Source organism: Cyprinus carpio, chromosome A4 (genome assembly GCF_018340385.1).
Source record: "Cyprinus carpio isolate SPL01 chromosome A4, ASM1834038v1, whole genome shotgun sequence".
NCBI lineage: Eukaryota > Metazoa > Chordata > Actinopteri > Cypriniformes > Cyprinidae > Cyprinus > Cyprinus carpio.
Window position 1 is genome coordinate 7983229 of NC_056575.1, and position 27116 is coordinate 8010344.

The 27116-nt window shown below is 40.7% G+C and overlaps 1 protein-coding gene across 10 annotated transcripts in view; it reads left to right on the forward strand.

Annotated features, from left to right (window-relative positions):
* The first annotated feature begins 1278 nt into the window (after window positions 1–1278).
* Window positions 1279–27116, forward strand: part of pcloa (piccolo presynaptic cytomatrix protein a) — a 46319-nt gene continuing 20481 nt past the window's right edge. For 9 of the 10 annotated variants that reach the window (XM_042748574.1, XM_042748606.1, XM_042748619.1 and 6 more), the window contains exons 1-7: window positions 1279–1698; window positions 3603–4407; window positions 5251–6324; window positions 15151–15480; window positions 17947–22138; window positions 22465–24014; window positions 24830–26888. In XM_042748574.1, coding sequence (XP_042604508.1) covers window positions 1517–1698; window positions 3603–4407; window positions 5251–6324; window positions 15151–15480; window positions 17947–22138; window positions 22465–24014; window positions 24830–26888 — 10192 coding nt within the window. In that variant the 5' untranslated portion in view covers window positions 1279–1516. The remainder of the gene's footprint in view (window positions 1699–3602; window positions 4408–5250; window positions 6325–15150; window positions 15481–17946; window positions 22139–22464; window positions 24015–24829; window positions 26889–27116) is intronic. The other variant, XM_042748600.1, reaches the window with a different exon arrangement.

Sequence of the window (27116 nt, forward strand, 5' to 3'; positions counted from 1 at the left end):
GTGATCCTGCAGTCAGCTTCATCTCTGCAGAAATAGTGGGAATCAATAAAGGTCGCTAATGGAGACAGGATTTTCTTCCGTCACTCCTCAAGGCTACTCAGACATGGTTATATTAAGTTGCATGTCTGGGGCATTCTGGGTTTCAATTCATAAAACATGCTGTTGCTGGTGCAAAATGAAAATCATACAGCCTTCAGACCTACTGTCTGCAATGTTGTTTCTCTGTGAAACCAACAGGTTTATGTCCTCTGATGTTTGATTTTGAGGACAAATGGCTCTGTCAGGACATACATCCTGTAAAGCAGGCAGTGTGTCCCTGCAAATTCTCCCTCTGACTCACTGAAGTCATTATGCAGTGGCTCATGATTCCTATTTAGCAGGAGGTTTGTGAGCAGGATGACTGAGTCCCAAGGACATATTGATGAATTACGGATATATTGATGCAGTGGCTCATGATTCCTATTTAGCAGGAGGTTTGTGAGCAGGATGACTGAGTCTGTGAATGGATGTGTTTGTGAATGTGTGATCTATGCAGTGGTTGGATGACTGCATCTTATATCAGGTAATTCACTCTTATGCACCAAAACAGACAACTAATGAAAGGTACAGTACCTATTTCAGTTTTATTTTACACTTTAACCATTATATCTTCCTCAAAGCAGCTTGAAAAACATGCAAATGTCACCAAAGTAACAGAGAAGAGAGCTAAGAATAAATTCAAGTACTAAGAGCTGAGGGAACACTTATAATAATGCTACAAAATCAAAAACAGTGCTTATTATGTGGAACTGAGTGTAGCCTAAAGTAAGGACTAATCAATTTTAGACCATAAAATGTTACCTCCTGGTGTTCTGATCTGATTGGTTACACTGTGTTCAGCTGCAAAGGCTGTAGTTTTAATTTCTTGTAGATTTTTTCTCTTCGAAACAACTCATGAAACTGCTTAAACATTTTAGTTTGGAGCCACTGTAAAAGAAAACATATATTTTTTTCAATTAATTAATAGATATGTAATCTGTCGACTACCCAAATAAATATATTTACAGGCGTATGTGTAACATACTTTCTGTAATGCAAAGTGTTTCACGTCTTGATACTACAAAACCAGATGCTCTCCACAAATCAGTTCGCTAATTAAGGAATTATTGGCTCGGCTTCAAAGCAAGATAAACAGTAATTATAAGAAGATTTGTTAATTCTAAGGCGTTTTGTCCCTTTAATTTCGTTTTTTTTCCCAACGTCAACGTCTTATGATCACCTGTGAGGGGCGGGACATGCGCGTTTGATGGAAGGAGGAGGGAGGCGCACAACTCCAGATCTACACCCGCGCGGAGAGGCTCTGCTCTCGGGATGCGCGTTATCGCCACAGAGACCCTCGACTGAAATGGAGAAATAAAACGCCATGGATTCAAAACAACCGCGGATACCGACCCTGTCGCCTTATTCCGGACATTAAGAGCCGTATCGCCACGTAATTAGCTGGAGGGAGGAGGATTAAAAGCAAAGGGGGTCGATCATGGGGAACGAAGCGAGCCTGGAAGGCGGCGAAGGGGACCTCGCTGGTTTACCAGCGGGACTCGCACCTGACGGAAAGGGTGGCTTCATCCAGATGCCCGCAGGGGTGGAGGCAGACCTCAGTAATCTGTCTGAGGTGGAAAGAAAACAGCTTGTGGCCGCTATGGCCAAAGCGCAGTCCAGGCAAGTTCAAGTGTCTATAAATGTATGCCCTGATGATGATGTCCATCCCTCCAGTGCTGAAACACTCGTGTTGGATGCGATGTGCTTGTGTTTTGATCATCGGGGCACTGCAGGTTGGCACATCACGACAGCAGCAACGATGCAAAACATGATCACACCCATTTACGCTCTTGCTGCATGTTTACGGCCGTTTTTTAGCGAGATATTTAATCCAGCCCAATTTTCAGCAATGCATGTGATTGCAAATCAGAACCTCCTTAGTGCACTTCTGTTTTATATCTATACATATAGGTAAAATTACCGCTGATTTGCACGAAACGCATTTGTTTAATTAGTGTCATTATCGTTAATATGGTGGGTCACTGTATGTGCACAGTGGATGTGCATAGCGTTTCAATGAATAGCTTTCTATAAACGCCTTATTCAGTCCATGCAAAACACCAGGGTTATAGATTGAATTAAATATAAGCATTTCCTTGAAAAATATGAATCCATACTAACAAATAACCTTCCTCTGTGTATCCAGATAGCATTTGCGTTCTCCATGCACACTCCATCTTCCTTCTATGGGCTGTGTAGGTGATGTCATGAACTGCTTTGGAAAACACTGCCTGAGAATAACACAAGTCTATGAAAATTCGATCACTTGAAAGGACGCGATCGACATTCCCTTTGACATGATCTCATTCGTAAGCTAACTGAATTGTGTCTTCAAAGTTGCTTAACCGTAAATGTGTTATTTTTACCCAAGCGCAAATGGGGGGAGGGGGTATAAATATTAATATGACTAAATATAGCACCGCAAGCACCAATGCCATCATGCTCATTGATCGCTTTAATTATTTTTGGGGAGCCAGCGTGTAGTATTACACCTGAAAACAAGGACCGTGTCACAGTTTAAAGGATTATTGTATGTTGTTCGCTGTCCGTGGTGCTGAAACGCTCTCAGTGATGCCGAAGTGAAGAGCGCCACTCCATCAGAAACAATACGAATCTTGGACGTGGCGTGATGATCTTTTATGGGTGGCTGAATGACAGAACACTTTAATATATGTAAAATAACGCCCATGAAAACCACCAACAGTTAAGGATGCTGTGCTGAGCAGCCATTGAGCTAACAGTAGTGATGCACTGAAATTAAATTATGGTGACAATGGGCCAAAAACAATTTTTTTTTCTAATTTATTTATTTTTTATTATTTTTATTTTTTATGAAATGTGCTAATTAGTCTCATAGCCCAAACACAGGAAAACCCTATTCATTAAAGCACTAATAAAAAAGAGAGCAGCCTTCTCGGCATGGGAACTAACTGGAAAACTCAGATATGTTTGTTAAAATTTTGACCACAATATGAAGGTTATTATATATTATATGTAAGGTAACTATTGGTGTATAATTTAAGATGTTGGCCTTTTTTGTGGCCTGAAATTGTGACACATCCTTAGTTAGTAGTTGTATTAATTTTCTGCCACATGAAAAACAACAACAACAACAACAAAAAAAACTTTGTTTTGGCTTATTCTGTGATTTGTTGCCTCAGTCTCTTAAAATGAATAAACTAGTTAAATATTATTTACTGACAACAGTAGTAAAATGCATATGCATTGTGGATATGTCTCATTCTTGTTTAGCTAATGTTGTGACCACGGAGTCCATTTTAGATTTACATTTCTCTGCTGCATGAATTTTGCTTTTGATTGATTGTCTGAATAATTTGAAATGCCCTTTCAAGTGTTTTGAAGGGGTTCCAGAATAGCAATTAATTAAATAAAGTGCATATCAGTTCATCTGTTATTTATTTATTTATTTATTTATTTTTTTTTTAATTCAACAATTTTTCAAAATCTGTGTTGACTTGAGGCTAATGAATGAGAAGTTCATCTTATGTCTGTTCACTCCACAGGCCACCAGAGGCTCAAGCTGGTGGTACCAGAGTCCCAGCGGGTCTCAGTAAAAGTCGGACTGTAGATGCATTTGGAGAGGGGCCACCTCCCAAGCCAAAACCTGGACGGAGCCCCTCCTCCCTAAGCCTTCTTGAGTCACGTTTCCAAAAGGAGCCCAAAGATCCAGAACAACCACGAACCGGCATGTTCTCATCTGGCTTCTTGAGTGGGGCCAACCCCCTGAGTGCAGTTTCTTCTGCTGTCTCCTCTGCCAGCATCCCAAAGTTTAGTTTGTTTGGTGATGATGAGGTAGAAGAGTCTGCAAAGCAAAAAGGAAAGCCTCCTGGACCACAGAGTGGAGCAGGGAAGGGTCCTCCGCAGCAAGGGGGTAAGCCACCTCAACAAGGTCCACCTAAAGGACAGGGGCCTGAAGGTAAGCCTGGAGGTCCATGTCCCCAACAACAGGGGCCCAAGCCTAGTGGACCAGGACCACAACAGCAGGGACCTAAACCTGGAGGACCGGGACCTCAACAGCAAGGACCCAAACCTGGAGGACCAGGCCCCCAGCAACAACGGCCTGGGAAACCTGGTCCAGGGGTTGCAGGAAAACCCAGTGGACCTCAACAGCAGGGTAAACCTGGGCCGGGGGCTCAGTTAGAAGGGCCTGGTAAAGCAGGGCCTGCTCAAAGGAAAGCATTGTGTCCTCTTTGTAATTCTACAGAGCTGAATGTGAAGGACAAAGACCAGCCACCTAACTACAACACCTGCACTCAGTGCAAACAGCAGGTGTGCAGCCTGTGCGGCTTCAGTCCACCAGACTCAGCGGTAAGAGACATATCTGCTACCTTCACTACATCAGTCATATAGATCTCACACTGGTCTCACGTTTTATCCAGATATAGATAAGAGTGGCATATGTTGTCGTTTTTTCATACACAGTTTATATGGCTCTATTTATTTTAGTCTTTCTTTGAAGACATTAGCAAAATCAGTTCATATTTGGTAATTAAAGCTGTACAGGGTTTTGTTTTAATAACCCTAATTTGGTTCTGCTTAAAATGCAGCTTGCACTAATTCCTCTTGTCCCTGAGTTTGGAAGAAAAATATTGGCACAGGTGGTGGAAGATTATCAAGGTCACTTACATCACCCAGACAGGACGTGGAGGAAGTTTTTTTTTCACTGTGTTTAGAAACTACATTCATGAGTTACATAGGCAGTGATTATACAGACAGTTAGCATTATTCCCGGTCTATGTTAGAGGGAGTAACAATATTACTCACACAGTAACAATTATACAGTGTTATTAATCTTTTTTAAAGGATTAAAGTGTGCATTACAATAAATGACTCGACCAAACCAACAATGAAAGTAAATGAAATGTATTTCATGTAATTAAATCATAAAGTCATGGCTTTCAGAGCTTACTAATCAATCCAATGAGAATAAAGGATTATGTATAATAAAAGATAACAGCAAGTTCTCCACAAATTAATATGTTGCATATGGTGTGTTTCTGTCGAGTGGCTGGCTATAAATGAAAATATTTTGATTGCTATTTTCTGTATAATGAGCTTGAGGTAATGCAAATGCTAATCAATATTCTGACAGAAATTGTATTTGCTGCATCTGTACTCATGTGCCTTGTCTTACTCTGCATGTTTCTACAGGTTAAGGAATGGTTGTGTCTGAACTGTCAGATGCAGCGGGCAGTGGGGGGCATGGAGCCTCCTGGGCCTTCAATGATGAAACAGCCCCCCAAGCAGGGTTCTGCACCTCCTTCCCCACAAAGGAAAGAGCCACCGTCTGGGTCTCCCTCTAAGGGTGAGACAGGGAAGAAGCCCCCAATGCTGACCAAACAACAGAGTATTGCTGATACGGGGAAAGGAAGTACTCCTCCAACTACACCAAAATCTGGACCACAACAGGGACCTCAGCCTGCGCAACTAGGGGTCAAGCGTGGGCAGCCTCCACCTCTTCAAAAACCATCACAGAGCCCAAAAGGTAGTCCTCAGCCTTCTCCTGCAAAAACTACTCCGAAACAGGATGGAGGGGGCTTTTTTGGGGGATTTGGTCTGGGTGGATTGACAGAGGTGTCAAAACCCTCTGCAGGTGCCCAGGCTACCGAGTCAGTCACAGGGAAACTCTTTAGTGGTTTTGGTGGGTCGTCCAAACCTCAGGCCAGCTCTGCTGCTCAGGCCAGTGAATCAGTCACAGGAAAACTCTTCAGTGGCTTCGGTGGGCTCACAGAGTCGGCTAAACCTACAGCAGCAAGTTCTCAGGCTGCCGAGAGTGTGTCTGGAAAGATGTTTGGTTTTGGCTCTTCCATCCTGAGCTCTGCCACCAATCTCATTTCTGGGGAGGAATCAAAGTCTCCCGCAGAATCTCCTCCAGGATCGCCCCCTGATTCCCCTGTTGGGTCTGAAGCAGACTCCTTTCCTGGATCCCTCCCTGACTCAGGCTCAGAGTCACCTCCCGATACACCACCTGGTTATTCCAAAGACACAGCATCACCCAAACCTACAGCTGCTGAAGGAAAATCATCAGCGGACATGCCCCCTCCTAAATCGACAGAAATAGAGGGGCCTCAAGTTTCAGGCTCTGAGGCCCAGTCCTGCTGTCCACTCTGTAAAGTGAAGCTGAACTTGGGTTCAGGAGAGTCACCCAACTATAGCACCTGTACTGAGTGCCAGAAGACTGTGTGCAACCTGTGTGGATTCAACCCCACTCCACATCTCTCAGAGGTAAGAGTTTTGCTGCAGCTCCTTGTTAAAGTGTTTTTTGAAAAAGAAAAAAAAAGTCCTAAGTTTATTGGTGTATTTCCTATTGAAACAGGAAATTGGTCCGGAACACCTCAAAGGGCTTGTTCTGTTTTTAGCTGCCTGTAGCTTTTAGTTTTTCATCATGGCCAGCAACACTAAAAGACTATTTATGCTACTTATGTTTGCTTGTCATAGGCAGGTGGTATTTATAATTTAGGAGGATGGGCCATTCTTATTCTAGAGGGCATTTTATTTGGACAAGAATTTGTATATGCTCCTATGAACAAGATGAGTCATCTGTTTGTTTGTTTGTTTTATTTTTGGTCCATTTTCAAGGAAGAGAAACTCTTTGTGTATATGTGCTACTTTTTTGTCAGCTTACAAGTAAACTAGCATATAGACTGCATCAAAACTAACAGTTAACCCATTGTTAGATAACCTCTAGTGATCAGAGGTGTGATTTAAAATGGGTTTGGATGATCTACAGCTCAAGCGTTTCTCTGGAGAATAGCCTTTTGCTATTGCTCTCTGAAGTTTTGATTTTTCTTTTGCATTATACATAAGACTCATCATTCCTGTCCCTGTTTACTTAAAAAGCTTGACACTTCACTGTGTAATACAATGCACTTTGAGCCTATTTGAGAGAATGTGTGTGCACTAAAGACAGAGAGAGTCATGGTCTGATCCCATCTCAGATGACTCACCAACTCTCTTCCTGTTGGAAATTATCATGTGCTTTTTAGTGAACAGAGAAGGTAGGAAGGTATGTTTTTAATGTTTTTTTTTTTAATAAGAAAAGGAATATTTAAAAGGGTAGTTAATCTAAAAATGAAAATTCTGTCATCATTTATTCACCCTCATGTTGAATGAATTTTAATTTTTCAGGTGGACTATGTCTATAATTTGACAACTTTAATGTGTTTTAATATTATGCATAAGTTTTTCTGTAATTTTATGTTTCATATTAATATGAGTTGCCTAGACGAAGGATCTAGACCTCGAGGACTTTTGTTGATTAATAGGTTCTATAATTAGTTACTATATTCTATAATTAAATTATTATGTAGTAGATAATTACTGTAGCTAATTACGGGGTTCAGTTAGTCATAGAATGCCTGGAAAATATCAGGTTTTTTTATATATATTTTTTTTTTATTTCAAGGACAAATGCTATTGCTTATACAGATTGTATTTTTTTTACATTTTCAATCCCTCCCCAACCAACCCAGAACAATCTGCCTTACATGATATTCATTAGTAGTAATAGTTCAAAAGATGATGAAAATAATGATAATAATGATACAATAATGAAATAAATTAAGATAATAAAATTATGCCACAGTTAGACATTGGCAATGTTAATAAATAAAAATAAATAAATAAATTAAAAATAAATAAATAAAAAAATAAAAAAAATAAAAATAAAAAAAATAAGAGAGAGAAACAGCTGGACACCACAATCAAAAGTGCAAACCATGATACAACAATAAACACAAGCCCTATATATTTACACATGTAAATACCTGGAGAAACACCTGAAGCACTTGTAAAGAACCATAAAATACCAAAAAAAAAACAAAAAAAAAAAAAAAAAAAACAAATGGCAGAGAATTATAGTACAAAGGTAAATCCCACTACTCCCCAGGAAGAACATTTATTTTGGTAAAAAAGAGTTTCACCTCTATGAAATCAAAATATCAGGTTTTTAAATATTATTTATTTATTTTATTTTTTATTTTGTATTGGTACAAAAATGCCTTTGCTCTTTGTGATTTGGTTGTGTAGAGTTACACTTGCATGCAGACTGGTGTGTCAACATCAGTCTGTTCAGTGAGGGTAACTGCCTGTGTGACTCAGAGCAAATAATTGTCTCCGCTGGGACACAGTTGTCTCCCTGAAGTCATATCAAATCTCATAATGTGTGTTTTTTTTGTTTGTTTGTTTTTTGTTTTTTTTGGTAAGTGTATTGCACACCTACATTAACTTGACTATGGTCATTTAAATGTATTCTTTCAAGGATTGTTCTCTGACATTCAAACTAGCAATGTTTTTTATATGGAAAGAAGCCACTTACTCTGGTAACCAGATTTATTGTAATAAAACAAATCAAAAATTTATACAAATAAAAAATCTGGTGGTGATGGTTTTTTGTAATAAAATACATCATGAATTGTTATGCCAAGCACATCTTTAAACAAATTATAACATTCCTCAAGGGAACCTCACGTGTTCTTCTGTCCGTATGAACAGGTTATGTTAAGCTGATATGCTTTGACCTGCACGCCACAACCTTTGATGGCTCTCACATTTAAATCACCCCCTGTGTTTGATGGTTGGTTTTTACACCTGGTTGCTCATTCTCTATGTAATCCCGTGAGTCTATTTCAGGTTTTCCAAGCAGATTAGCCTGAGCATGTGCGTCTGGTTTCAACTCACAGAGTACAGCCATTGACTTCACTTATTATACTGTCAGGAGTACCCTACCAAGATGGCTGACAACACTGATCCCCATTTCACTAAGACCAGAACTGAAAGCAGAGACAGTCCTGTCATTTTTAACTGTAGACAGACCTTATTATAGTAGACGTTAATGCATGAGACTACATGTCTTTGCAGTGTGTTGTTTAGTCATCAGATTGTTCTGATCAAAAAGGCTCAGGGCCGTACAAAATTGTGTTATCAGGATCAGTGCTGAAGTGCTTCCATTTGAAGAACATCCTCAATTGAGATTATTCTTGTGCTACTGTGACAATGTGGGGTGAGTGTGCATGTGAGAGTTAACCTTTGATGGCTCTCACATTGTATATCACCCCCTGTGTTTGATGGTTTGTTTTTTACACCTGGTTGCTCATAACTCTATGTAATCCCGTGAGTCTATTTCAGGTTTTCCAAGCAGATTAGCCTGAGCACTTCTGGCTTTCAACTCACAGAGTACAGCCATTGACTTCACTTATTATACTGTCAGGAGTACCCTACCAAGATGGCTGACAACACTGATCCCCATTTCTTTTCACTAGACCAGTGACTGAATTCAGAGTGGTCCTGATCATTTTTAACTGTATCCAGACCTTATTATAGTAGACTTAATGCATGAGACTACATGTCTTTGCAGTGTGTTGTTTAGTCATCAGATTGTTCATTCTTAAAAGGCTCAGGGCCGTTTCGCTTGTGTTATCAGGATCAGTGCTGAAGTGCTTCCATTTGAAGAACATCCTCAATTGAGATTAGATTTAGTCTCTATCTCTCTCTCCCTCTTCCTATTTAAGATTTGTTTGACTTCTTGTGAGCCGCTGTGACAATGTGGGGCTGCGTGCGCATGTGAGAGTATTGTATAGTAATCTGTTTGAGTCCGCCTGGCTCTCAAAATGTATAAGACACACTTTGGCTAACAAATAATACACAATACACACTTCAAATATCAAATATTATCCTCCTGAAAGTCATTATAGAAAATCCCTTAGTTGATGTTTAATGGCAACACACCTTCTCGATCGTTTGTTTTGTTTTTTTTTCACTTATTCAAGTGACTGGAATTCCTTGTGGCACTGATCTCTGCCTCACTCCATCCACCTCCGTGGATTTATATGACTTGAATTAGAAACTCCTATATTTTGTCTATATTTTTTCTTCATTCTTATTTTTGGCATTTTTAAGGTGCATCAACAGACTTTAAGTATTCCGATTCTTTATTGTAAGTATTTTAAATGTTTTTAGTGGCCCAAACTTGTAATTGGGAATTCTGTGCATAGTTGTGCATGTCCTGTTAGCTAACAAGCAATGTAACATGTCCTTTTATGGCTAATGAGAGGCAATGTTGGGCAAATCAGGTGTGACACTTTTTCCATGTGCCACAGTGTTGACAGAAAACTGGACCAGAGATCAGATTTCACACTCTTGTTTTTTTTTTTTTTTTTTTTGGTTGGCCATCTGCCTTAGGCTTTGAGTCACTTGCCAGCCACTTTATGTGTCATCCCTCCCCACAGTGCGCCCCCACCTCAAAGATGACCCATTCATTCCATGCATAGTCACAGACAGCCCAGTGTAACATGAAATCAATTGCATGTTGTTTGTCTTCTGCCATGTCTCAGTTCTCCAAGGTTCTGCCCACACATTCACACCCACTGTGACCCATCCACCTCCCACTCCACCAGCCTAATAGATTTAGCAGACTCCCCTTCCTCAGTATTTCCAGCCTGGGGTCAGATACAGCACTGTATGGCCCCCCTCAGAGCAGAACTCCACAGTTTTACATAATCCACCACCTCCCTGCTTCATGCTATTGTTCTGTCTCTCTATAGCTGTAAAGCATTCTGTCTTTGACCTGATTTGACTCAGGCTTGACAAAAGAGTACATTTTAACAGAGAATATTATTGTCAATATGCATTTCACCAGTTTACTTGTTTATATAATTCTTAAAGTTAACATGAAATCATAACTTACTTTCTAAATACGTATTCCTAGTCTCAATGTGCATGATTCATCATTGCACATTATTCCAAAGAAAAAATATTTCTTTCATTCTCTTCATCAAAATGTGATAGCTTGTCCTGCCTCTAAAACATATTTCATTTTTCTAAAATTAAAAAATGCCATTAACATTTTCACTTCATTTCCATTTACGGATTGTGTTGAATAGCATTCTATGGTTAAAAGTACATTATTAAAATTTCCGGAATAAAAAAAGAATACTCCTCTGTCTTGCTAAGGCTAATTATAAAGCAGTATTTTTAAATAAATACAGTTTTATTTTTAACAGTATTTTCACAAAATATTTAATATTTTTATACTTTATTATTTACGTAATTGCTGGTTGTGGTGAAAATGGCACAAAACTGGGGAACAATGTTTGTGTAAAAAGATGTCACCAAAATGGTTTGTTTTTTGACTCTTTGATTGTATTATGATAGTTTTAAAAATTCTGGAACAAGGGTAAACCAATAAAAAAATCTAGATCTATCTTTATATCTACACATTTGAAAAGTTAAAAAAGGATATTATGCAACATGTATTGACAGGATCAGCTGGATAAACAAGTTCCTCCCAAATTTTGCAAGTCTGTTTACATTTTTGCCTAGAAATGAGAAGTTAAACTCCTTCCTAATTCTTCCTAATACTTCAACTTGAATAACTGTCTGCTTGTGCTGTTCCCATAGCTACAAGTGCTGTCTCCCAATCTGTCTATTTGATCACTTTATATAATGTGTACAGACGTGTGTGTCTGTGTGCCTTCCATCACCATGGAGATCTGTCCGCCTGTCTGTTTGATTATGATGTTTGCTTTGTTTATCTTTAGCAATCTTCTGATTTCTAGCATGCATTTCTGAAAAACACAGCTTGGTCTCTTAATCTACAGGACGATGTGTCCATGTGAATGTCCAAGTAATGGCCTGTCACGCTGAGGCACCAAATATTTGTTTTATCTTGAGTTATAAATATTCATTGTTTATTCTTGGTTTAATCATACAGTGTGACTTAAAATGTATGCTTCCACAGTCCCGTCTGTCTGTATTTTATTCTAAATGTCTGTCTGGCTCGCAGTCAAAGCTGTGCTTCTGTACTCTCCAGTACATTGAGGCAAAAACAGCCAGAGTGGCAAAAGAGTGGTAGAGGCAGAGCCAAGAAGGACTACAGGACATTATGGGAGATGTTCCTCTTTGTGGCAGCAATCTTTTAATGCTGTGTATGTGACTGTGTGCACTTTCCTTTGAGCTCGAAAGCCTCTCTTTTAGGCTAGACACATTCTTGTAGTGTCCACCACGTGCCATCCTCTCCCTGATGTTTTGAAAGCAGTCATATTTTTAGATGTGAAGGTGTTTTGTGTGAGTATGACTGAAAGACAGCCACTAGGCCCCCTGTCCATTAAACCAAGCACTCAGTGTACAATGACAGCAGATTCGCCACTGAGAAATACGCGTGTTATGCTGACTCAAAATTTTAATATGTTTTAACTTTTACTTAAAAACTAACAGATCTAAAAATCACCTTGTGGACCATAGATAGATTGAGTTATCTGGAGTTTTTTTGTTTTCCTTTTGTTATTGGTTTTGTGTGTTGTTAGCATCAGACACTTATTGTAATGAAAACTGGCACATATTAACTGTGCAGGCAGTACCAGCAAATCAGTGTGGTGCCAACACAGAGTCTTACAGGAAGTTTGAACCTCACACAGACGTATTTTAGCTAGCTAATAAGGAGAGGAAGAGGGGTGGCGGATGTGAGAGGAGGAGAGACAGAAAGGGCATTGAGAGTGAGAGAGGAGGCGGTGAATTATATTAGAATTTGGAGGAGGAAGTGTGTGGAAAGATTATTGAGAAAATATGACTTTCTGTTTGTTTGCTTATTGTGTGTTTATGACAGAAGTAGGAAAACTATTGGACATGAATACTAAATTTGGCCACATTTGAATCTTTAAATTAAATAAAAAGGCTTATTCTGTGTATCTAAGTCTAGATAAATTCACAGTATAACTGGAGTATCTATGTTTTGTGTACTGATGTTTAGCATTTTGCTACATTACTAGCATTTTAAACATTTACTTTGGTAACCACTGATTTCACCAAATTGCAGTAATTGTGTCACTACAGTAAACCTGTGGTAATTTTGACATCAAAAATTAAAATGACAAAGATATGGAAAACATCTGATGGAATAAATTTTTTATGATTATTTTACATTTGTAAAGAAATAACCGTAAAGAAATAATTTTGCTGGAAACTTCAACTGACAGGGTAGGTTTTGTAAGCGAATGCATTTCATTGGTAAAGTAAGACTGTCACAGTCTTTGAGATTTTCCGTTTCACACCTTTATTAACACATTCTGGCTTTGAGAGTAAGCACACCCATCTGTGCTCATTGGATAAGGATTTTAAAGCACAGTTTTTCTGATTGACAGAGAAGGAAGGAAAATTAAGGTCAGGTTTATTGTGCCATAGAAGGAAGAGCATAAATGTACGTAAGAAAAACTTTTTGTTACACCTTATGTAATCAAGCAGATAAAATCCCTCTTGAAATGGTATCACAATAAAAATGAGAGTTGGATTTCTTAAGGATGGTTGGGATGTTTTTTCTTGCTGTGCTTTTTGGAATTTTCATTTTCACAAATTCTCTATTGTATTATCACATTACTCTATGCTGTGATCTTTTTTAAATTCAAACTTCATGGGATATACTTTCACTGAAAAAGCTACAAAAATTTAAATGCATCATTGCGTAAACATGCATTTTTTTCTATACTATTTTTTTCTCTACTGTACACCCTACATGGCAAATTTCCCTAAACTGTAATAAATCTCAGATACAATCCCTTATTAGCAGCCTAAGACACTCTAAAGCAGGGGTTCTCAAACCTCTCCATGAAGTACCCTCAGCACTGTACAGAAGACAAGCAATGTTTTCAGTCCAAGCCACAAATCATGTGACTGCCTGAACTCTTGTTATATTGTATCATTTACAGTCTCTTCACCTCTGAGGCTGCTGGATTTAGTGCCTAGTGCCTCTGTTTGTGAGGCTAATAAGTGAATTTTGAAATACATGAGTTTCCTAGCCAGATCATGTACACAATTTGTTGAATAAATGTGTTGTGTTGAATAAATAAATGTTGAATTATTCATGTGTTGAATGACTCAATTTATGCTTCATATTGTAATTGAAGTCTGTGACCTGTAAGTCAAATAGATTGGTTTTCATCAAGTTCCAAGTCTACATTGCCTCTATCTAATTTTGTAATTTGTAATTTGGCACATGGGCAGATTGCTTTGTTGCTGATGATTTACATGAAAAGTAGTTGAGCGCAACTTTCATTTTCAAGTCCATGTTTCAGGTTCAAGCTGCAGTAGAAGTGAGAGCAGACATCTGTTTTTGCTCATCATTATAATGACTGGCAATAATGTGATCCAGCTAACATTACTTATACCTGACTGTTTGAAAGTCTTTACATTTTTATTTTCCTAGTTTCCTAGGCTTGTAATTGTTGTTCATTGTTTTCTTAGATAGATTGCTTATTTCCTTCCCTTCTGATGTACCTTTGAGCATATTGAAATACAAGTACCTTTCATATGTTTACAATCACATCACTCTTCCATCTTATAGTGTTTTTTGGGATTGTGTCTTTGTCCTTGAACTCCATGCACACATACAGTATTGGGTCTTGCCGTACAACTAGTGTGTGGTTTGAAATATCCATTTGTCTCTGTCCTCGCATGGTAAAAGGGATCTTTGACCTCCTCTAGATTTAGGCTAATTCCTGCAGCCAAGCCATTAGAGAACCAAAATGTAGCAAAGCATGTCTCAGCACTGAAGTCTAACATAGATCGCTTAAAATTCACAACACACAGTGGCACAATTACTCATCATAAGAATATTGCCACATATATACCCCACATAAAAATTAAAAACACCATCTATGATACCAACATTTGTGGTGCATTCAGTGTCATGGAGTGATCTGCTTGATGCCACATGGTTCAGTACATTTCAGGTGTTACTCTTTTTGTAGCTTTCAGCAGCTTCAGTGTTTTTCTTTAGAAAATAAATCTTTGAAATCTGTCTAAATAAGTTCCTGTGGGCTGGAATATCAGGGAAACAGCCATTATAAACAGTTGTTAGTTTTAACTGAGCTGTGTTCAAATCTCAATCACAGCTTAAGTGGGGGATGGATTTTTTTTCCCATGTGGTCTCTCAAGTAAATTATGCTGAAAAGATGCTAGTTTCTGTGAACAACTATAGACCACATTTCCTTTATTGCATTTTCCATTGTGTTTGCTAGTAATTTTTATTTGGCTCTAAATGCTATTATTAATTTTTTACAGAAAGAATGGCTGTGCCTAAACTGCCAGACCCAAAGGGCTCTGTCTGGGCAACTTGGGGATATGCTACCTCCACCTTCTCCATCCAAGTTACCAGCCAAACACGAACCCACCCCTCCATCCTCCCCAGCCCGTGCTGCATCCTCCACCCCTTCCTCTCCTGCACCTACTGCCACTGCTACCCCTGCCAAAGGGCTAACACGGATGCCCAGCATATCTCAGGCCCCAGCTGACAAGTCTGAGCCAGTCTCACCCAAAGTTGATGCTAAAGATGTCAGAAATACAGATGCAGAACAAGGTGTTACAGCAGAGCCAGTACCGAAGAATACACAGGTAGTACCAGAAGAGATCAAAGAACAAGCAACTGGCACCCTGAATGAAAACACAGAGGGCTTAATAATTATAGTTAAGGAAAATGCACCTCCTTTACCTCATGTTTTAGAAGAGATGCCAAATGTTAAATGGGCAGGTGTAGAACATGCCGAAACTGTAGAACAAACTGAGGACCCTACAGAGGTACAGAATACAGAGAAAAGTGAGCCAGAACAGCACCAGGTCCAAAAGACAGAGTATGATAATACTTTTGAAATGGAGCCTGAAAGCAGCCAGGAAGCACCTATAATTGATAATATTATTCAGACCCTTCTGGACAACAAAAAAAAAACCATAACAGAAAACAAAACACACAAACAAACAAACGATACATAACATCCCGCAACAAAGATCAAAATCAAGAAACAAACAAAATAAATAGCACAAACAACAAAACCACATAGTCAGACCACAGAGAAACAATCTGAAGAGCTCGCACAACCCTCAAATGTAGATACGGTAGATAACATGCCTATAAATGAACGCTCAATCGAGACAGCAACTACTGATCCTGATAAAAGTAGCATAGGGAATGTGCCAGAGAGGAAACCTGAAGCTTCTGTGCAAATTTGGGCACCAAGGATTGAGTCCAGTGATGATCGGCCATCCTATAATATTACTGATCAGGAAGAATCTGCAGAGCCAGAAAATAAAGCAGATCATCTTAAAAATGGGGTCATAGTGGAGGCCTTTTTAGATAACGAATTTAAAGAAGAGCAGGTTACAGAAACAACACAGTTAACCATTAATTTAAATGTATGTGACAAAAAAAGAGCTTATTGTACAAATGCCAGAGATGAAAGACCCATTTGAAAAGTCAGAAGTCACTAGCAAAGATTCTAGTCTTATGGCAAATGATATTTCTGTAGATAATAACGATGAAAATTCTGAAAAAAGTCTTACAGATAAGATAGAGGTAGAGGACACATCACAGACACAATTAGATGAGCCCTCACCATCTCCAGTTATTGAACTCAACTTCACAGAAAAAATATTGGCAAATAGAGCTGAAAATGTTAGGAAATATAACCCAAAGAAGCACTGCACTAAAGAACTCTGTGTTAAAAAAGAGGACAAGCCACTGGAAAAGGAACAGATGAACACAGATAAAACAGAGCTGGAAAAATGTATGCCATATCAAACAGGTGGAGATTTAGAAATCTTTGAGAACACAGAGCAGAAAGTCACTCTCAAGACTGTGTCTAACATAAAATTAGAATTTAGTTCTGAAAGCACTTTCTTTGAACAAGAGATTAGTCCAGATAAAAACATACCCTCCAGCCCTTCAAGAAGCTGCTCCCAAACCAGAAAAAAAATTGTCAGTAACAATGAAAGTTTGTGAGCAAAACACAGAGTCAGATGCTGTCATTACAGAGAATGATAACGAATATAAATTCATTAGAGATGGACTATCATCTTTTAATAAGCATAATGTTTCAGTGTTGGTAGAACAATTATTTCCAGTAGAAGAGAAAATTAGGCAAATTCCAAACACTCTGACAGAAAAAGCTCTAGAGCACTCTGTCATGGCAAGTGGTTTTACTGACCAGAAAATAGGAGTCCCCTCATCCCCTCTGGTTAGCCAGAATGAAGACATAAAAACAATAATTGAGATTAAGCCTGAAGAGATGCACTCTACACAACAATCCCAGACTCCTGCTGTGAATGGGTTGGTAGAAGAAATATTGCCAGAACATACGGATATTAGGCAGATTCCAGGCTCTGTGACAGAAAAGGATCTAGAGCAATCTGCCATGCCAAACGGTCTTACTGACCAGGAAATAGAAGTTCAATCATCCCCAATGGTTAGTAAGAATGAAGACAAAAAAACAATAATTCAGATTAAACCTGAAGAGCAGCAGTCTACACAAGTCCAAACCCCTGCTGTAACATCTACTATATCTAGTGAGAAAGATAAATTAGCCAGTGAGGAGCTGATGGAAAAAGCACTGGTTTTAACTGACCTGGAATTCACCAAAAAAACTAAACTTGAATCTACAGCAAAATGTGTGCCCCATAGCCTAGACCATGATGTAGAACTAGTCTCCCCACCATTTACATTTAGCCAACAGGAAAGAAACAAATCAGAGGAGGGGAAGTTGACCTCTGAACCACAAGAAAAATGGGATGATGTGCTACAGCCATTGATAAAGCCTAATAAAATTGATGAATCTGAAGAGGTAACTGTACATGTAGCTGTAGAGGTATAGATATCTTGTAGATAAACTGGGTTCATTGTGTAGACATTTACAGTATCCAGCAGTTGATCTTAGGTAGAGGTATAGATAAATTGTAGAAAATCTAGGTTAACTGTCTAGACAACACCTACAGTATCCCAACATTTATCTTATGTAGTTCTCATTTCTCTTTTTAAATATAATGCATGTTTTTATTATGGTTGAAATTTTTTTTTTTTCTGTTTTGTAGAACAAAGAAGTGGCTGTTGTCCCAGTGAAAGAGAGTGAGCTACTGAGGGAACCTAGTGAGAAAGATAAAGAAAGCAGTCCCACGAGTCCTACAGACTTGGCCAAGTTGGAAAGCACCGTCCTTCCAATACTAGAGGCTCAGACAACATCTAAAGAGGAATCACAAACTGAAACTCCAAAGGTCAAGCGTCGACTGGAGGTGTTGCCAATGTCTCCAGAACCCAGCTCAGAAGATGACCAACATTTAGAAATTCAAGAGCAAAAAATTGATGCACCAAAAAAAGAGCGGAAAAAACTTCTGGTTCCAACTGATATCAAAGGAGATTCTTTTGAGGATAGTAGTGAGGGAGAACCTTCACCTAAACTGCAAAGGAAAAAGACTGTTGGAGATAAGGTGAGTCCTATGGATGAGGAGGATTTCATCCGGAAGCAGATCATAGAGATGAGTGCAGATGAAGAAGACGCATCACCATCTGATGAAGAAAACCTTGCCAGACGGAAAATTAAAGATCAAGAGAAAACGCAAATGAAACAAAATGCAAAGAAAGACGAAAAGAACAAAAGTGAGTCGTACAAAGGGAGACACCTTCTCAAAAAGAGTAGTATCAGTCCAGAGGATGAGCCTGAGCGGAAGAGTATTATCTCTGTAACTAAAATTGAAGAACTAGCTAAAGGAGAACAGCCTTCAGTAGACAGTGGAACTGGCATACGACATTTCAAAACAATTGAACTCAACAGTACAGCAAATGTACGTCAGACATCAGATGACGGTGAGCTAGAGAGCCTTACAGACTCTCCTGATGACAGGTCAAGAGGTGAAGGCTCTTCCAGTTTACATGCATCCAGTTTTACCCCAGGAACATCTCCAACATCTTTGTCTTCTCTTGATGAAGACAGTGACAGCAGCAGCCCAAGTCATGTTCGGTCTAGTGGCGAGGGCAAGCAGCAGAGGAAAGCAAAGCACCGGCAGCCAGGTCAGATGCTTCCTACGATTGAGGATTCATCAGAGGAAGAGGAGCTGCGAGAAGAGGAGGAGCTTCTGAAAGAACAGGAGAAGCAGAAGGGCACAGGAAAAAAGTCAAAGAAAGACAAAGAAGAGATACGGGCACAGAGAAGGAGAGAAAGGCCCAAAACTCCGCCAAGCAACCTCTCACCAATTGAGGATGCATCTCCCACGGAAGAGCTACGACAGGAAGCAGAGATGGAAGAATTCCGCAGGTCTTCCTGCTCAGACCTCTCCCCAAGCATGGAGTCAGAACCAGAGAGCTTTGAGATTCTACCAGAGAAGATTTTTGCTGTCCAAAAAGTGTATCAGTTACCAACATCAGTCTCATTGTACTCTCCAACGGATGAGCAACACGCTGATAGTCAGTCCAAAGAAAAGAGAAAAAATGCGTTAAGAAGTGCAGATGAGGCATATGAAGAGATTATGCTCAAGGTCAAATCTCCAACAAATGATGGAAAGGAACATCCCCCTGGTAAAGAATCACTTTATGGGGGCATGCTGATAGAAAATTATGCATATGAGTCTCTTGTTGATGATGCATCCCATGAGCAGGAACCAGATAAACTTATTGTGTCAGAGAAACCCAAAAAAACCCTGAGATCACCTGATGAGGTTTATGAGGACATAATGCAAAGAAAGAAAGAGATGATGCTTAAGGATCAAGAGATAACACACAGTAAGCCAGCAGAAGATGTTTCTAAAGCAGAAACTGTGTTGCCTGATACTGACTTAAGCAAAGAGCAAAGCACTATGTCATCAAGCATCACAGGTCAGTCCAGAAAGAATGGAAAACCATTATTAGATGCAGAAACAGCCTATGAAGAACTTATGAAGAAGCAAAGAGCAGTACTAACTCCAGGAACCAGTCCAACTCAAGCAGGCCCTGATCTAAGTGGCATAGCACAAGGGCCAACAATTGCCCAGGTTGAAAAAAACGAGCCAGCTCCCCTACGAAGAATACTGCCTATACCTGATCTGAGAGTGACACATTGCTCATCGGGTGAAGAGGAATCTGGTGAAGAGAGCATTGCTGATCAACCACAGGACTCTGAGAAAGCTACAGTTTCAGTTACAAAGACTGAACCAGAACCACTTGTGAATGAGATTTTCCAGACAACATCAGTCTTCGAGCCAGTCATAGGTGATTTGTCACTGCAAAAAGAAGTAACATTGTCTGCAATATCAAGTTATTCACAGGATGCCACAGAGAAAGATGTAGGAATTGAGCAGACAGGTGTTGTTGACTTGTCCAAGTCATTAGCCTCTAGTCAAATTGACTCCTTTACAGCACCAGTTCCTAGTGTAATTTCAAGGCCGTCAGCCACAGTAGTTGTAAATGTATCCCCTTTGCCCACAGTACCGCAATATATAGTATCCACTATACCAAGTGTTGTATCAACTGCTCCACCAGTCCCTCCCAAACCAGTAGTACTACGCAGAGCTGCATCTCTGGAAAAAGACATTCCAGTTCCTCCACCCTTACCCCCTCCAACACTACCCAAACCCTCTATGTATCCCAAAAAGACTCCACCACAGGTGCCCCCAAGAACTACTCCAGTTGGCATGTCAACCACAGGGGACAGTGTACCAGTAAGACAGCCTCTCACTCCAGGCTATAAGCCCCATGTTCCTCCTCCTGTACCACCTAAGCCATCCTCTATCCCTGCAGGCCTAACATTCAGTCACAAACCTGGGGAGACTGTTAAACCACCCATTGCTCCCAAACCCACAGCCGGTGCTCAGCCACCCTTTTCTGCCCACACACCTGCAAGACCTTCTTTACTGAGTAGTGCAGATAATGTCCTTAATCTAAGTCCTTCTGCCGAAAGTAAGACCACATCTCCTCTCAAGTCCCCTACATCACCCAGGTTTGGCAAGGTTTTACGTGACACATATGTTGTTATAACTTTGCCATCTCAGCCCGGTTCACCTACAGAAGGTATTACAACCCAAGCCTTAATAAGTCCTAGCCAAGAATCACTTCAGAAACAGCCTCCTTCACCACCTCAACCACCTCCACATTCACAAACAACTAGAGTACCGTTGCCATTCACGCAAATTACTGAATCTATTGAAAGTCAAGAAATATGTGGTCCAGAGAAGGTAGTTTCTAGCATGAGTCATGTCTATGAGGCTATTTCAGCCTCAACTCCGCCTCAGTCAATTATTCCAAATGTTGGTGTTCAGGTAGTTACCACTGAAGTCCAAAGAACCACAGTGTCTGTTGTGCATGAAAGAACACCTCCTCCACAACCCATTCCAAGAGCCAATGGCATCTCTGTTGAGAGAGTGCAGAACGGTCATGCCTACCATCCTGGTGAGGTGGTGGATCTCCGAACTCCAAAGATAGATGCAGAGACATCTATGAAAAGTGTGGATCTGTCTTCCTCTGAGTCAAGACGACAGTCCCTTGCTATTGATAGTGGTGGACATCAGCAAAGTTCTGTGCAGTCATCTGTAGTAAACCTAAGCACTGATACTTCCTCAGTATCAGTGGTTACTGGCAACATCACCATCCTCACATGCACAGCCACTGTAGCTTATGGAAGTGATGCATCTCTGTCTACATCAATGCCTCTACAACTTACAACAGCTAAATCCTTTGAGCCTGTGTCTCAAATTATTTACAGGCCTATGCATTCTCAACCAGAGAAACCCATAAATCTCTCTACAACAATGGGTAAAACTGTTCCTGTAACAATGGCTCCTATGATTGCAAGCAGTGGCATTGGTGCAACTATACCCCCTCGTCTAGAAACGGGCTTATCCGGTGCAGTTGACCTCACCACAGTAAAACCTGCACAGACTGTGGTTGCAATGAATGGGTCCACTCCACAGGTGGTTACTGCTGTAATTACAGAGGATGATGGAAAACCAGTAGATCTTACTGCCGGAAGAAGAGCAGTCTGCTGTGATGTAGTCTACAAGCTTCCTTTTGCAAGCAGCTGTACAACTCAGCAGCCCTCAGCTCCATTACCAGAGGATCGCTTTGGCTACAGAGATGACCATTATCAATACGATCGTACTCCTTATGGTATGAGAGGTCTTGGTGGCATTAAACCCTCAATGTCGGACACAAACTTGGCAGAGGCTGGTCTCTTCCTATATAAAAGTAAGCATAGTTATGATTATAAGGAGGCCACTGAAGGTGCTGTAGACCTGACATCTGGAAAAATTTTGGTGGCAGGTCAGTATGAGATTGAAGATCTTTCTTCTCAATATCATTTTGAGTTACCTCTCCTTATTCCCAGCTGATTTTTTTGGATGCCTGTATGTATTCCTTTTTTTTGGGGGGGGGGGGGGGTCATTTTGCATGCTCTCAATTTTTTATTTTTATTTTATTGTGATTTTTTGTTTGTTTGTTTTTTTGTTTTTTGCATGTCGCTGCATGCTATTCAGTATACTTTTTGCTGTTTTAATTTTTCATCCGTTGCATGGTGCATGGTTATCTCAATGCTGTTACAATTGCGCTCTTTGTATGTGCTGAACTCTAACAAAATGAACTTTTAACAGGTGAAGCTGTAGACTATTCAAACAAGTCTACAGGAGTGTGCACTGGAATGACAGTTCCACAGTACACTCAAGGCAGGATTACTTCAGCAGTTGGAACCCATTATGGTGTTTCTAGTGTCCTAAGATCTTCCAATGGTATTGTTTATTCTTCTGTAGCAGCACCAGTTCCTTCTACGTATGCCATAACCACCCAGCCTGGCTCTATCTTCAGCACATCCTACAATACTATATCAGGCATGCACACAAGTGATACTATGCCATCACTGTCAACTCTACAGAATCAACCTCTCACTAGATCGCACAGCTTTCTTTCAGCAATTTCTGTAACCAATGCAGAAGAACAAAGGGACTTACCATTAAATCTGGAGACTGTTATTTCAAAGACTGGCCTTTCCACAGCTCTCTCAGATGTAGTTGCTACAGTCACCACAGTGGCAGCAATGGATACCTACACAAATGCTTCACTTGAAGCAATTGCAGCCTCTTTAGAAGCTCTATCTTCACCCTTGGTTCCAGGAGATGGACAGTACCAGATTGAGCGTGAACTTCTTGAGCTAGAGAAGATGAAGCAGCAACGCTTGGCTGAAGAACTTGAGTGGGAGAGACAGGAGATACAGCGGTTCCGTGAACAAGAACAGCATTATGTGCAGAAGGAGCTGGAAGAACTTCAGGCCATGAAACAGCAAATACTATGCCAGCAAGAAGATGAGAGACAGGCCCACCTTTTGATGCAAAAGGAAACTTATGCTCAGCAACAGGAGCAGTTAGAGCAGATCCAGAGACTCCAAGAACAGCTCAGACAGCAGCTGGAGGAGCAGAAGTTCAGGCAGATGTATCCAGGTGAAGTCCTGCCAGAGGCTCTTGTTGTGGCGGGAGAACGAAAAATGGACAGTGGCTGCCAGACTGATGAGGAGGATAATACTGAAAAGGCCTACACTGTAGGAAGGAAAAAGAAAAGTACAAAGAAAATTGTTGATAGCTGTGTACAGACAGATGACGAAGACCAAGATGAATGGGAAGTTCCTGCTCGAGGCAGGCGCAGTAGACCACGTGGTGGTAAAAATGGCATGGGTGAAAGAGGAGCTGTTTCAGTTCAGGCCCTAACTGAAATCTCTGTACAAACAGACTCCTCAGGGACACTTAGGGGGCACTCTGTGCAGGTAGATACTAGAGTAGATTATCCTGACTCTGATAGAACGTCCTCTCCAAAGAGACGTCCCACTCCACTTGATATAGGTCAGTCTACTCACCTCAAAGCAGATGCCTCTACACTTCAGGCTGTCCCAGGTCCTCCCAAATCCCCAAAAGTACTGTACTCTCCAATTTCCCCTTGTGTATCCCCTAGCAAATCCCTTGAGTGTTTGTCCTATGAGAAATCCCTTGGAGACACAAGCCCACAGAGAATACACTCTGCCACAGATTTATCCAAAGGTCCACCAAGTCCTAGGGCTCCCAAGGTCATTCAAAGGTCAATGTCTGACCCCAAACCCATGAGCCCAACTGCAGAAGAAAGGGCAGCAGCAAATTTCCAGTATTCTGAGGGTTACTCTGTGAGTATACATGTTTTTTTTTTATTTTAAGCTTGTAAAATAAGTGGGTTTTTTCATAATTTTTTGTAAGAAGATTCAAAAGTCTCAGCTTATAAAATTTTGTGTAATTGTTTTTTTTTCATAATTGCTTTTTCTCTTTTGTAATTGTCCTGGCTAGTGATCGACCGAATGTGACTTTCTTCTTTCAGATGAATCCAATCTGAGTTATATTAAAAATTGTCCTGGCTAGTGATCGACCGATATATCGCCAAGGCCGATATATCAGCCGATATTTGGCATTTTTTCAAATTTCGGCATCGGCCAATAAGTTTTTCTATTTGGCCGATGCATTTGAGGCGGAACTTTAATTTGACGGCATTGAGAATGGCAGTGCCTAAGCACACAGTGCTCACTTACTCCCTCTTCTTTGCTGTCGTCGTTTAACAGTTCTGTCCAATACAGACTGAAGACTGTCTAATAATCAGAACTGTTAAACAAAGGAATTAAAATGTATACAAAAAGTATTATAACAATTCCTTTTATATTATTAGTAATAGAAAGGCAAACATTATAATACTTTCTTGTTTAGAGTCAGCATTCAGCAAAAACGCATTTATATAAATTAAACAAATCTTTGAATGACTAATGAACATTTAATTTAAAAAACCTTACAGACTTAGTCGAATCTAGTTAGAGTTCTAATCTAATAGAGTTCTTCTATGAAACACTGTGCACTGTGGTTGTTCCTATGAATATTTAAGCTTGAATATAAGTTTTTACTTAAAAACTGTTTTCTCATTAACACTCATATTGCTCTTTTTATTTGTCATTCAAAGGGAAAGGGATCTCCAAGTGGAACTCCATCTGGCACCCAAAAGAAAGTTAAGAGAACCCTTCCTAACCCACCTTCAGAGGAAGAAGCTGTTAATGCTGGTCAAACAGCCTACAGCACTGGCTCAGCTCGTCGCCGTCTCTGCCGGAGTACTAACATGGCACGGGCAAAAATCCTGCAGGACATTGACCGTGAACTAGACCTGGTTGAGAGGGAGTCCTCAAAATTGCGTAAAAAACAAGCTGAACTGGATGAGGAAGAAAAGGAGATTGATGCCAAGCTGCGTTACCTGGAGATGGGCATTAACAGAAGAAAGGAGGCATTGCTCAAAGAAAGGGAGAAGAGGGAAAGGGCCTATCTGCAGAGTGTTGCAGAGGACCGTGACTACATGTCTGACAGTGAGGTGAGTAACATTCGTGAAACAAGAGTTGGAGAGGAGGTCAGTGGACATGGGCTTGAGAGACCACGTACTGCACCACAGTCAGAACTTGATGAATTTGTTCCTCCACAGACCAAGCATGACCAGTATGGAAAATATTCCCATTCCCACTACCAATACCCACAGTACCAGCAGTCACTGTACCAGCCTCAGTCGCCATACCAATCCCAGTCCATCTACTCTTCTGTTCCTTCTCTGACTGCCTCACAACAACAGAGCTACCACCAAATGCTCTTGCTTCAGCAGAAAGCCAGACAACAAGCTGCTCTCCTCTCTGAGTTAGATTCTACCAAAATTGCCACCGACTATGACACGTCATCTTACTTGGGAGGAAAATATGGTAACCACCTTGACTTGCATAGCCTAGAAGAGCGTGCTGGAAGCATGGCAGTCAGTCCTATGTCAAATGTATCTGCTGACTCCTTCTATGCGGATTTAGAGCAACATCAAACACCAAGGAGCTATATGATTTTAGAAGATGCAGAAGAACTGGCAAAAAGCACTGGTAGCCTTTCATCTGCCAGCTATGGCATTGCTGAGAGGGAGTTAGCCAAAGCAGAGCGTCTTCTGAGACGCACTGCAGCAGATGTTGGTACAGACTACCTGGGCAGCTCCTCCAGACTTCACTCCTATGGTAAGGCTCAAGATGAAGAGGACTCAATGGAAGAGCCATTTGAACTAAAGCTTTTAAAACAACAACTGAAACAGGAGTTCCGGAGAAGCACAGGGGGCACTGAAAGCTTAGAGCAACTTGCTGGACTCTCACATCACTATACCCTCAGCACTGGAGTGTCTAGTGGAGGCTACAGGGCCTTCCCCAAAACTGAAAAGTACAGCATCAGTAGACTGACCTTAGAGAAACAGGCTGCCAAGCAACTTCCAACATCTATGCTCTACCAGAAACACAAAAACACCAGCAACATTGGCAAGTACTCCTCCATCCAGGATAGCAGGGCTCTAGAAACAGACTATAGTAGTTACTTGGGGTCCAGTAGTGCTTCTCCCAGATCAAGCAGACTTCTACAGGATGAAATTACCTTTGGGTTACGCAAGAACATTGCCGAACAGCAGAAATACCTGGGCTCCACTCTTGGGGCCAATCTGGCAGGTTCACTCAATCTGGGCCAAAGCTTAAATCTGGGCCCAGGCATGAGGTCCTCTTTGGCAGAAGACTCTGCTTACCCTAGTGGAAGTAGGTCACGGCCTTCTTCTAGACCCACCTCTGTGTATGGCCTTGACCTGTCCATTAAAAGGGATACCTCAAGTTCATCCCTAAGGCTCAAAGCAGAAGGTGACCCCTCCTCAGACACCACAGCTTTCCAAGCTCCATCAGGCAGGTCAAAACCTACAAGCCTGCCCATTGTACAAGGTGGGCGGGGACGTATTCCTATTGTAGCACAGAATTCAGAGGAAGAGAGCCCACTGAGTCCAGTGGGTGAGCCAATGGGTATGGCACGGGCATCGGCAGGTCCGCTCCCACCCATATCTGCTGACTCCCGTGATCAGTTTGGGTCATGTCTGTCCCTCCAAGACCCTCAACAGCAACATCTCAGAGAAGATCCTTCAAGAGGGCATGGCTATGTGCTAATGGATGATCTGCAGGGCACCATGTCTGATAGTGAAGGTAATTTGTTTGTCCAGACTGTCCTCATGGAGTGGCTCTTCATACACTGTTCCAGATTTTTATTTGTCTATGTCTCAACTTTTAAGTGTTCATTCCTGTCTATATGAAGGCATCAGTTCTCTGCTGATAACTGCTTTTCTGTCTTGTTTGAGCTTTCTTGTCCTATGCTTAAATAATGAAAGAATCACACTGTCCCAGTTGTCTTTCTATAGTAACATTTCTGTGGTA